The 12824-nt window shown below is 45.0% G+C and overlaps 1 protein-coding gene across 1 annotated transcript in view; it reads left to right on the top strand.

The window, feature by feature from the left end:
• The window catches only part of COL4A6 (collagen type IV alpha 6 chain), a 105737-nt gene that overhangs the window by 91129 nt on the left and 1784 nt on the right, over positions 1–12824 (top strand). The window contains 11 exon segments of the mRNA XM_024551637.3: positions 217–288; positions 579–704; positions 4954–5070; positions 5402–5563; positions 5753–5851; positions 7334–7433; positions 7435–7470; positions 8172–8290; positions 9678–9869; positions 10563–10625; positions 10628–10845. Coding sequence (XP_024407405.2) covers positions 217–288; positions 579–704; positions 4954–5070; positions 5402–5563; positions 5753–5851; positions 7334–7433; positions 7435–7470; positions 8172–8290; positions 9678–9869; positions 10563–10625; positions 10628–10845 — 1304 coding nt within the window.

Raw genomic sequence — 12824 nt, 5'->3', positions numbered from 1 at the left:
TAAGCTATATTGGTTTCTAATAAGAGTCAGGAAATCCTACAGTGGAGTATATAGGTTAAGTGTGGTCCAGTCTCCCTTAGGGCATTAAGTAATGTGTCTAGAAAGACCATGACCTTTAAAATGAGGACTTTTCAATGCCCTTTGGGACAGGACATTTTTGCCGACCCTTCACGATTTAGAGTTACTAGAGCCATTTGTGATATTGTCTCCCCTCAGGTTATCCTGGAGTTTTTGGTTTGCATGGACTAAATGGTCTTCCAGGAACCAAGGGGACCCATGGAACTCCAGGTGAGGAAGAAACTCAAGGGCTAGGAGGAGAGCACCAGCTCAGCAACAGAAACCTGGAAGGGGCTGGCCATGAGTTCTTTACTGTGGTATATCCCTTAGACCGGGAGTCATGGATCACTTTGCCAGGCCCCAATTTGGGCTGCCTTGATATGGGGAGGAAAGAGGATAGGGTTTGTCCTTCTCAAATGCGCTCTGATTCCTCTTATTTCAGGCAGACTCCCAGTAAATGGCATTAGGGCCTCACCCCTCACTGAGATCTGTTGCCCCCTTCTCTCTGCATCTCCTCCTAGGACCTAGTATAACTGGTGTGCTAGGGCCAGCTGGCTTGCCTGGTCCCAAAGGGGAAAAAGGTTCTCCAGGAATTGGCACTGGAGTGTCAGGGAAGCCAGGCATGAAAGGACAAAAAGGTGGCCAAGGTAAAGGACCCCAAGTCAGGCCTTGTAGAAGCTAGGTAAAGCCTGTCTGGGGAACCAGGGTTGCAGTTTGTCAGGGACATGAAGTTCACAGGGTTAAGCTGTGCGTGTCTTCATATGTCTGGAACCTTAGAACCCAGTGAAACAGACTACCGAGGAAAAGAGGTAGGCATGCCTAGGGCTTTCCTAAGAAGTGGTGTCAGTGAGCAATTCTGAGAGTTCTGGCCTCCAGGTTTTCTCTCTCTCGCTTCTTTGAGCTCAGGGCCTCTCTTGTACACTTGGCTAGAGCCTGGGATTAATGGTCCTGAAGAACAGAGCTTGTTCACTTAGTGGTTTGTGAGAAATTCCTCAGTGTCCATCGTGGATGGTACTCCCAGGGCCTTGGGAAGACAGTGTGGCTGCTGGATGGAACCCAAGACTAAGAGGATAAAAGGCTCCTTTTGACAGGCACACAGCAGGCACTCAATCAGGATTTGTTGGGTTTATGTAAAAGTTGGTTTTGCCCTAATCTTGTCCTCCTAACTCACACATTATCAGAAGTCCTTTTCTGAGCCTCCCTTTCCTCACCTATCAACTAGTGAGAGTGAAATCTGATTATTTTACTCTCGTTAGGAATGTTCTGAAGACCCATATATATATCCCACTCAGTATAAAAGAGGAAGTGAATTTAGTGTAGAATTATGGTTAAAAGTATGGTCTCTGAAGTCAGACTGCTGGGTTCAAATTCCAGTGCTACTTCTTAGTAGCTGTATGATCTTGAATAAGGAAGTTACTTGCCCCTCAATCCCAAATGAACCCCTAGTTTTCCTTTCCTATAAAATAGGCATAATAAGATAATTTACCTCAGAGGTTTGGTGAGGAATCAGGGAGGAGCAAGTTAATGTATACAAGACCTTAGCATAATGCCTGGCACATAGTAAGTTGCTCAAGAAATGTTACCCGTTATATCATTACATGTTAGCTGAGGAAACATATTTGTAAAATATTCTGTTCCTCATAGTTCTGGGGCCTGGTGTTCCATATTTTACTTATGTATGTGTACATTTGTAAAGTGTTCATGTTTGTATAACGTGTATGTTTTCCAGGACCTGTATTCATATTAATTCATTTCCTGATGCATTTATATTGTTCATCAGCTTATTCTTTCCTTTGGTCTGGCCCAAACTGTTCTTTTCTGAAAGCCAGCAGGTCCTCCAGAATGAGGGCTCAAACAGGGTCTGAGCCTATAGGGAGATTGTGTGACTCATTTCACAGGTGTTAGAGAAGAGGGAGTCCAGATAGAAGAAGCATAGGGGCATTGCCTTTTCTAATTTCAGATCTGGACTATGAATGACTGGTCATTAAATCATTCATTTCCTTTAGTATATAATGTAATGAAATGACAATTACAAATGCAATAAACAACACATGTCAGGATGGATACATTTCAGAAATGTTAAGAAAGAGAGGGGAAAAAGCAAGTACCAGAGGAATATACTTGGTATGATTCCATTGTTAAAGGTCCATACATAAGCAAAAACAACCAATATATTGTTTGGGATACAAATATGCACGGTCAAACTGATGAAAAGGGAATGGTAAACACAGAATTCAGGAGTGGGTGCCTCTGAGAGGGATGGAAGGTGGTGGGATCTGTGAAGGGCATGCAAACAAAGTTAATACTATCTTTTTTTTCTTAAATAATTGGGGGTTGGAACAATGTACATTGTATCTGGATTACTTTTTACATATGATTTGTAAATATTCTGCCTTTCTCAATATCTGTCTCTGATTTGATCATAGAAATCAGTGTAAAAATGAGGATTTACCCCTAAGGAAAGTTCCTAGAGCAATCTCTGACTCTAAATCTAAAGAAATTTGTTGTTTTTTAAAATATTTTAACTTTTATTAGTATTTATTTTATGCTGAATTTACTCTTGGGCCATAAGCTTTTGTTTCTTCAATTTCTTCTGGGACATCTTTTTTTCTGTGCAACTTCCTCTTCTAGTTTAGGAACAATCTACTCTTTTTCAGTAAGTGTCCTCTCAATGCAGCAGGGAGGGGTCATGTGTGGGTTAAATCTTCATGAGCTCTGTGAGTTCTGTGCCGCATCTTGGGAGCTTTGTTCACCTGGATGTGCTCAATGACCAGAGAATCTACACCTAAACCCTTAACTTCAGCACTACTCTCTGTGTTTTTAAGCACGTGCAGCAAAAAACCAGCATTCTTTTTGGGCCACCAACCCTGTGTCCAGCCCCACTGTTTGGCCTGGGCACACCTACCAACTCCACCATTGTATCGACAGAATGGGACACACTGCTTTCTTTAAAGTGACATCTTTCAGATACTTGGTGGCTTTTTTAATATGCAGACCTTTGATGGCCTGGGCACTTCCACAAGTGTTCTTAAAGTGAACATGAAGATTTGAACCGCTTGATTTGCATGATTTTGTGGGATTTTCTGAGTCAAGTGAATAGAGAACCACTTTCAGAGGTCACCTCTGGTCACTTTCAGGAAGAGTTAAATAATTTCAAAATACACCATTCATTTATATATTTGTACTAAATATTTAGAGGCTGAATTTGTGTATTTAGGGGTTTTCTAAGGCTCTGACACTGGAATGAGTTGGAAAAATATGCCACCTTACATTTTCATATGCTCATTTTAAGTGTCTTAATGAGTTTTTTTTCTACTTGAGGTCAGTAATACCTTTATTTAAAGTTTAATGGTAAATTGGTGTGATTATAAAATAAAGAAACAGGTAAAAAGAGGAGGTGGTTCCAAACATTGAAATGGGAATTTTTATAATCCATGCGCTGCCCACACTCAGTCTACTATATATGGCGTCTCATTTAGCGGTTTTGCGTAATTTCAGTGTATATAGTTTTTCAGGAAATAAACCAATATGTCTCCTTTCAAATTTTTAGTTTTGTAAAGATGAAAAATAGTTGAAAGATTTTTCAAGAAATACTTGACAATATTGTAAGTAACACCATGTGGCTTGGCAACAAGTTCTTCTTTGTATTTTTTAATTTGTTTCTTTTTTTGGACCTGTAATAATTGGAGACTTTTCTTGAATTTTTTTTCCTTCTCTATATTCTCTCAGCATTCAATTAATTAAGGAGCTATTAAAAACATCACCAGTCTACCATCTTTCTTTACAAGTTTTAATGGATTTACCTTTACTGTTCCTTACCTAAATATGAGAAATTCAGCATTAATATAATTAATCAGGTTGTCAAAAATAAATGCAACCAATATTTTTAGATTTTCTTGTCACAAACAAAAAATAAAAATCTCAACCATCAGAACAGTTTATCGACCTGTTTGACTATTTCTCTTCATTTGAAGATTTTCTAAAATATACCAAAATAGTAAGTACATTTCTCCCATGCTAAAAGTTTAATATGAACTTCTACATTTGCGTGAATGGCTTTGATGTGTTTTTTCATCAAGAGTTCTATCTGTGTATTCAGTGTGTGCATTAAATAAATCTTCTGTCAGCAGTTGAATTTTTTGCTTTGAACATATTATAATAGAAATCATTCTACAAACAGAACACTTGTAAAGCAGTAATAAAATTTGAGCAAACAAATATTCTGTATCTACTCTAATACAAAGAAGAGGGAGGGATTTAGTACAGAGAAATTTGTTCTCTAGCCTTAATCAAGCATGCATTCAGCCAATATCATGAATTACCCATGCACGGATTTACCAGTTTTCCTAGAAGATCTAGAAGTTAGCTCTACAAGACATCAGGAGGCACAGTGCCCTGGGCACCTCCATTCTGACCCAGAATGTGTCTATTCTGACTAGTTGGGGACTGTGCCCCATCTCGATCTGTAGCCTTTTCTGAACAACAACATCAGATATAACTGACTAACTTAATGAAATTTGCAACAGGAATAATAAATTTAAAAACACTTTGGGAAACTGAAATTCGAGGTACTGCAGTCATGCCTTTTTTCCTAATTAGGAGGACATCTAAAATACTCCCATTACCAGTGAGATTGGGGAGCTAGAACTTTTCAAAGCTCTATCCCAATTAAATGCAGCATCTGCTAGGATGGGGGAGTCTCTGAACCCTGTCAGCTACTTCATCTGCTGGCTGCCAAAGTAGAACGAAGGAAGAAGAGCCCTCTGTCGGTGTCTGCTGTCTGGCAACTACCTAACCATTTCCGTTTTCTGTGTAAATGTCCACTTTCTCTGAGAGAGCCTGGCTCTCTACTGGGCACACAAAGTTCATGCAACTCTTTTTATTTGTTCTTTGCAGGTTTTCCAGGTCTCCAGGGCCCTGCAGGTCCCCCTGGTGCCCCAGGCCTCTCTTTGCCCTCAGTCATAGCAAGACAGTCTGGAGACCCTGGGAGACCTGGACTAGATGGAAAACGAGGTAAAGACAGGAAGCCCAAAAGGGAGCTGGCCAATACCTTTTGTCTGAAGTTTGGGGAGGTCCCATATATAGTCCAGCTCCATCTCTATGGCTGTAAATGCATGGGCCTGCTCGGCCTCACATCCCTCCCCCAGCCAGGACATGGACAGGAACAGGCTGCATTTTGCTAAAAAGGTTCCGGAAGGTCTGGGCATTGGGACCCCACAGACGGCAAGATAACATTCTCTGCTATGGGGACGGGCTTTGGCTTCCTATCAATCCTAAGGCTTTCAGCAGTGGCTACTTCCTGCTCACCTGCCCTTACTTATCTCCCTTCCCATCTCATCGCTAGGCTGTCCAGGGCCTCCAGGTCCCCCAGGCACCCCTGGGCCATCCTCTCATCAAGGTGACCCTGGAGACCCTGGCTTCCCTGGAATTCCTGGCCCTAAAGGGCCCAAAGGACACCCAGGAATTCCAGGTTTCTCTGGCCTCCCTGGAGAGCTAGGACTGAAAGGTATGATTGCTTGCTTGGCGGGCTGCTGGGCCCTTTCCTATTCTACAGTCAGACATGACTCCTTCCTGTAGCCCTGTGATGAGGCCAGCTGATAGTGCTCTTCCCACCCTCATCTCAGCCTAGTCTGTATTCGCCACCAGCAGGACCACCATGCCAGGCCCTGACTTGCTTTCCTTTGGAATTTGCCAGGCATGAGAGGCGAGCCTGGCTTCATGGGGACTCCAGGCAAGGTTGGGCCACCTGGAGACCCAGGATTACCTGGGATGAAGGGGAAGGCAAGTCCAAGAGGTGAGTTGAGAGCGTGTGCTGGGCTGGTTCAAGGGAGGAGTTGGGGTCACATTCCTTCAGGAGTCACTGCACACTACTCCAAGAAAGCCTAGAGGCCTGAAACAGCTTGCTTAAGCAATTCCAGGGAGGCAGTTTAGGGATACTTCTGCCTCCATCAGCTCCTAGGACTGAAAACCACTGCTACTTTGCTGCCATGCATCTTGCCACTGGTCTAGCCATTCTACATTATCAGGCATTGTGTTTGCACTCAGGTCACTACTCACCCATTGTTCAATCCAGAAATGAAGAACCATCTTTCCCATCCTTTAACACCACCTCTGTCACTCACAGACATCCGGTCCATTAGCAAGCCCTGAGAACTGTATCTCCTAAATGTGCCTTGTATCCATTCACCTCTTATTACCTCCACCACTACTATCTAGGTCCAAGCCATTGATATTCCCCAGATGAATCACTGCAGTGACCTGCTAACTGGTCTCCCTGCTTCTGTTGTGCACCTTTCCCAACAGTCACTTCTCCACACTGTGGTGAGAGAGATCTCATAAAAACTTAAATCATCTACTGGCTTCCCATGGCATACAAATTAACTATGGCCACAAATCCCTATCTGATGCCTCCCTCCCCTTTTCAGGTCACTGTGCTCTTGCCACACTAGCCTCTTTGCTGTCTAAAAACACCTGGCCACAGGGCCTTTGCACATGCTACTTCCACTTCCTGGAATACTCTTTGTACCACCACCACTCCCAACTCTTTCTAATGCTTCGATGGTCTCAGCTTAAATGTTATTGCATATAAGATGCTACTTATTACTCTCTCTAAAGCAAGTTCTCCACCTTATAACTCCCTCTCCTGCCTGCCATTGCCACTTCACTGTTTATTTCCTTTGTAGCACTGCTCACAATTTGTAGTAAGATTAATGATATTTGTCAGGTTACACATTGTTCATTTTTATCACCAGACCATAATGTCCACAAACATCTTATTTACTGCTCTATCCCCTAATCTTAAGCAGTAGGCACTCGAGAAATAGTTACTCAATAAATTAGTAAGCAAATTGGCTTTAATAGTAAACCAGCTACCTATGTTTGGGGTTCTAGGCTGTGATGCCAACTGAACCTCTGGGATTGGACGTGTCCCCTCACCCTCCTTCACACTGTGCTCTTACCAGTGAGTGAGTAAACCAACCATCCCAGCCCCCAGCCAAGTCTCAGACTACCATACTTAAAACAAACATTTCCTGACTTGCTCACCATATACCAAGCCCTGAGAAAACAAGATAAATGCAACTTAGGTCCTACCCTCAAGGAGCTACCAATCCACTGGGTAAAGGGGACATTGGGTAGTATTCAGCTGTAAGAACAAAGAGGAAGGGCAGACAGCTGGTGATTATGAGGCAAAAAGGAAGGCTTCTAGGGACCAAACCTGGCTGCCTCCTTGGCATTTGCCTGACATTTTCACCACCCCCACCCCACCTGCACAAAGGCTTTTCTGGCCCCCAAGGTGCTCCTGGCCAAACACCAATTGCAGAAAACATTCAGACTCCTCCTGGACCCGTGGATCAACCGGGCATTGATGGCATCCCTGGGAGATCATGGAGTTCAAGGCCCTATAGGCCTACAAAGGTAAGGACGGTGCCTGAGAAAGGGGAGCTGAGACATCCTTGGGTGAGAGGCTGAACAAACTGGCTGGGAAGCCCAGCTCCAAGGGAGAGCCTTCCTCGAGTGTTTCCTCTGCTCCTCACTGAGCTCCCAAGCTTCTTGGCAGGAGGGCCAGCAGAACCAGCAGTTGTTCTTGTTTTAGAGAATGTGTGGGCAGAGCATAGCAGCTACTCCAGACTGTTTGACCCTCACTAACAGGCTGCTGAGAGAAGGGGGGAGTGGCAGAGGACGAAAAGCAATGGAGAAAGCCCAGGGCTTGAGAAAAGGAAACCCAGCTTCTAATCCATTTCCCCCCCCCCCCCACTAGAGTAAATTAGCAGTCTCTCTGGGCTTCCATGTCCTCATTTCTGACATGAGATGCCAGCAATGGCCTTGCATTCTTCCCAGCGTTGCTGGGAGAATAAGAGGAAGGGAGGAAGAAATAAATATGAAGTGGATCAGAAGGGCTCAGTTTAGAGTGCAGTCTCAGGGCCCAGATGCCCCAACGTGAACTAAGGACTAGCTCAGGAAGCTCAGCCCTGAGCTCAGTGTGTGCTGCAACATGAAGGCCGGTGCGCCCTCTCCTGGTGAGTCCTGGGCATGACATACAAGTCCCTTTTTTTGGAGGGCTCCTCCGGACCCTCCATACTCAGTACCACACACTGTGGGCCTTCTATCTTTGTAGGCTCCAAAGGTTTACCTGGCATCCCTGGCAAAGATGGCCCAAGTGGGCTCCCTGGCCCACCTGGGGCTCTTGGTGACCCCGGTCCTCCTAGACTGCAAGGCCCTCCAGGATATGAGGGTCTGGGGATGTCGACATTAGGGGCAGAGGGCTTCTGTGAGGGTTTGGGGCTTGGTGGTGGGTTAAAATCTCAAATTTGAAGATTAGGAAATCTGGTGGTAAAGCCTGACACTGCCCAGAGGCTAGAAAACTGGGTTCTAATTCATTCCCTCTGAGCCTGTGAAGGATTCGAACCCTACATTCTTGAAGACAAAGTCCTGTTCCAAATCCTTTTCTGGGTTGTCTTCCAGCTCTTAAGAGCCCTGACTCTGTTGTATAGTATGGCCCCCTGCCCTGCACCTCCCCTTTTCTACCCAGGGGTTCTGATGTAGATGGGAGGAGGGTGGTTCAAGAGATAAGAAAATTTGAGATCAGTTATATTGTTCTGCTACTTAACTCCCATCTTATATTAGAGATAGCAAGTCAGTTGTCCTGAGTAGAGAACAGTTCTGAGGCCCATGGGAAAATGGTATGATCATTTGCCATGGGCAGGAGAGGGTGTGATTTTGCCCCGCTAATCCCCACTCTGCTTTCGTTGCCTCTGATTCAACTGGTAAAGGTGCTTACATATCTTCTATGAGACACCTGCCTGAGAAGTAAACCCCTCCACCCCTTCTTAGAGAACCCAAAGCCAGGCGACGGTGGAAGGGAAGTCGGATAGTGTGCTTTCTAAAATGGGGATTCTGTAACTGGATACAGTAGCCCCCCATTATCTGCAGGGGATACATTCTGAGACCCGCAGTGGATGCCTGAGACCACAAAGAGTACTGAATTCTATATATAGTGGTTTTTTCCTATACGTGCATACCAATGATAAAGTTGAGTTTAGAAATTAGGGACAGTAAGAGATTAACAACAACAATAATAAAATAGAACAATTATAACAATATACTGTAATAGAACTTACATGAATGAATTTGGAGTCATTATTAGGCAAAATAGGGGTCACTTGAACACAAGTGACCTGGAAACTGAGATGGCTACTAAGTGACTAAGGGGTAGGGAGCACATACAGTGTGGAGATGCTGGACAAAGGGATGATTCACGTCTTGGGCAGGACAGAACAGGATGGTGCAATATTTCATCATGCTACTCAGAATGGCATGCAACTGCTTAAAACTTATGAAGTGTTTATTTCTGAAATTTTCCATTTAATATTTTCAAACTGTGGTTGACCACAGGTAACTGAAACTGCAGAAAGCGAAACCCCGGACAAGGGGGGACTACTCTATCTTAATTAGCCTCCCAGCTTCACACGTGCTAGCTATGGGACCTCTGAGCCTCAGTTTCCTCATCTACAAAGTCAGGTGATGAAATTGTGCCTTTCTCAACACTCAGCACAAAGCGAGTAGCTGCTATTATTATTGGCTTCAATGGGCTCACCCCTTTTCTGCTCTTTTCCTCTTAGGACCTCCAGGAAAACAAGGCCCGTTTGGCAAGGCTGGATTGCCTGGACAGAGTGTGAGAGTGGGCTACACCTTGGTGAAGCACAGCCAGCTGAAACAGGTGCCCCTCTGTCCCTCCGAGATGACCCAGCTGTGGGTCGGTTACAGCTTGCTGTTTGTGGAGGGGCAGGAGAAAGCCCACAACCAGGACTTGGGTAGGTACTGATTCTCACAGCCAATCCTGGACATCTGTCCCCACAAGAACCAAGAGCCATGCTCTTTGCTCTGCCCAGCCCTTGATGGGCCCACTCTTGGGTAGTGGGTTACAAGCACCAGCTCTGGAATCAGGTCTGTGTTCTAACACTAGCCATGTACCTGGGGACAAGTTATTCAACTTCTCTAACCTTCCACTTTCTCCTGAATGGAATAAGGCTAATTCTAGTACCTGTCTCATGAGGTGGTATAAGGATTACATGAACCACCCAATATAAAATGCTTAGAACAACACTTGGCACATATTAAGCATCGGAAAATGCTAGCAATTAGTAGTAGCAATAATAAGATGAGCTGTGAGGCAAGGATCATTGCCCAAGAATTAATTGTGTTGTCTACAGGTAGGCTAAGTCTGAAAAGGAGACTCACTCTGTTAAATGCTGGTTTTACAAAGTAAATTAAGGAGACATTTTCAGTTTATAAAAATATTATTTTCATTATCAAACTACCCTGGTGCATTAAAAATAGGATTTGATCAACAGGCTTCAGTGTGTGTAGTGTTCCAGGATGGTAAGGAGAGGAGTCCCTGTCCTGGTACAAGTGGTTAGCTGTAACACCAAACCACCACCCCACTAAATCCTAGTAGTCCTGGGCATAGTCCCAGCCCTCCTCCTGCCTACCTTCTCTCCTTCCAGGGTTTGCTGGCTCCTGCCTGCCCCACTTCAGCACTGTGCCCGTCATCTACTGCAACAGCAATGAAGCCACTATGCCAGGTGCAATGGTAAGTCCTACTGGCTCTCCACCACTGCCCCCATCCCCATGACGCCCATCGGCCAGACCAAGATCCCCCAGTACATCAGCCGCTGCTCTGTGTGTGAGGCACCCTCACAAGCCATTGCTGTGCCCATCCAGGATATCACCATTCCACAGTGCCCCCTGGGCTGGTGCAGCCTCTGGATTGGGTATTCCTTCCTCATGGTAAGGCCTCTGCCCCCAGTGTGGAGACGGAGAGCAGGGATCTCTGGGAGGGTCCCTCAGACTTGACTTCCAGGCTCAAGGGACACCGGGCAGAAACCAGAGTTTGAAAGGAAGGAAAATGCTTGGCCTAGGCTTGGCTAAAGGCCAGAGAGCCCAGTTCTGCATGAATGACAGGTAATTACAGTATGAGTAGAAAGGAACAGTTTGCACCCAGTGGTTCATGGGTGAGAATAGCTATGAATCACAGGCTGGACAGTGAGTGACAGGGTATCCCCACTTAGGGCTGGGACACACGCTCACTGGTCAGGCTGGGCATGGCCCTCCCTTCTCTTCTGCCCACTTTCCCTCTAGCCACTGCTACCTCCTGCCAAAAGGCTCAGATGAGGACATGCTGTGTTTCCATGTCCTTGCTGGGGTTTCTGCTGCCATTTCTGATAAGAAGGCAATGTCCAATCATGCTTTGAGATAGAGCTCAATCTGTAAGCCCAAGGAAGCATCAGGTCCCTCAAATGATATTCCCTGAATAACTGGGGACATTAAATGAATGAAAAGTTAAGTTTAGGGCCAGGATATCTCCCAGGGCAAACCACAGGCATCCACAGAAGTACCTGCTTCACCAGAGCTTCTTCGCTAAATCACCAGGGTGCCTTCAATGAATTACCACACTGCAGTCTTCCTCACATTAGTGTGCCTACCAGGGGTGCGGTACTTCCATTCTTGCTTTATCCTTGTGAATTAGGCAGTTTGTCCCATTTAATGCAGAGTCACTCACCTATCAGTCTGTCTTGTCCACTGAGATTCCATAAGGAATGGTATAAAAGTTATATAGGAAATCTCATGTGCTTTGCTCATAGGAGTGCTCTTAAACCCTTATTCAAAATCTCTTTTACTGTACATATAATTCTAACATACTAGAATATATATATATAAAATTTCCTGAACACGTGGAAGGGTGGGAATTTGGACATGCCTACTGAAAGGGTTAAAAGAGGGAGAAAATGATTCAAAGGCCACCCAAGAACTCTACAAGCTGTGTCTCTTGATATAGGGTCCCTGCATCATCCTCCAAAGCAAAACCCAAAATTCACAGTGACAAGCGTGGGCCATGTGCAAATTGTAAAGTACAGTGTCTTCTGTTTAGTAAGGCGGGTACCGTGTCATTCATGCTGGAAAGTTTTCCACCTTAGGAGCAAAATGAGAAAGAAGTTTGATGCTTCATTTATTAGGAAAGGTCACTTTTATGGAGAGACAATTTGCCAAAGTTTGCAAAGTAAGGTGTTACTCTGTGTTTGACTTAGGTGTTTGTCCCATTGGCCATTTGCTGACCTGGATGTGTATGAGGCCTCCCCACCCGACCTCCTGTGGTCCAGATAATAACCCTAATAACCCAGCTGAGGCGAGGGGGAGGGGGCAGGAGTAGGGAGAGGGGGCTTCCGTCTGTGGGTACAGTGACCAGAAATTATCAGCTTATGAGTGGCACTGATGAGGAAAACGTGGAAGTGAGTGCTGTAGGAGCTTCCTAAAGTGAGCGCCAGGATGTTAGGCCAAATCTGAGGCCAACATGTACACAGCAGGTAACAGACACTGTATGTCACCCTAAAGGTTGTGGTACAGATTGAAAATATAAGTTGTAATGAAGGTAAATTCAGAGTAAGAGCTAATAATAGATATTCTGGGAGAGGGACTGATGGTTTAACCACTTTGTGAAATATTGTGTGCTCCTTCCCTTCTTGGTGTATACCACCAGGGTCTTGGAATAGACAAAGTTCTCTAAGAAGAACTGCATTTTGAAACCTATTGAATTTTTCATAATTCAGCCTTTCTTATGCTTATGTATCCATGGAATTTGGAGGGTGGAGCAACAGTGCACCTCCCCGCTCCAGGCATCAGCAGTTTGGGAAACTCCAGCTGAGATGAGGCTGCAGCCTATGGGCAATGGGTTGGTGGGGACAGCAGGGATCTTGGAGGGGATATTCCCG

The sequence above is a fragment of the Desmodus rotundus genome, chromosome X, assembly GCF_022682495.2.
Source record: "Desmodus rotundus isolate HL8 chromosome X, HLdesRot8A.1, whole genome shotgun sequence".
In the NCBI taxonomy this organism is placed as follows: Eukaryota; Metazoa; Chordata; class Mammalia; order Chiroptera; family Phyllostomidae; genus Desmodus; species Desmodus rotundus.
This window is presented reverse-complemented; position numbering and strand designations above follow the sequence as displayed.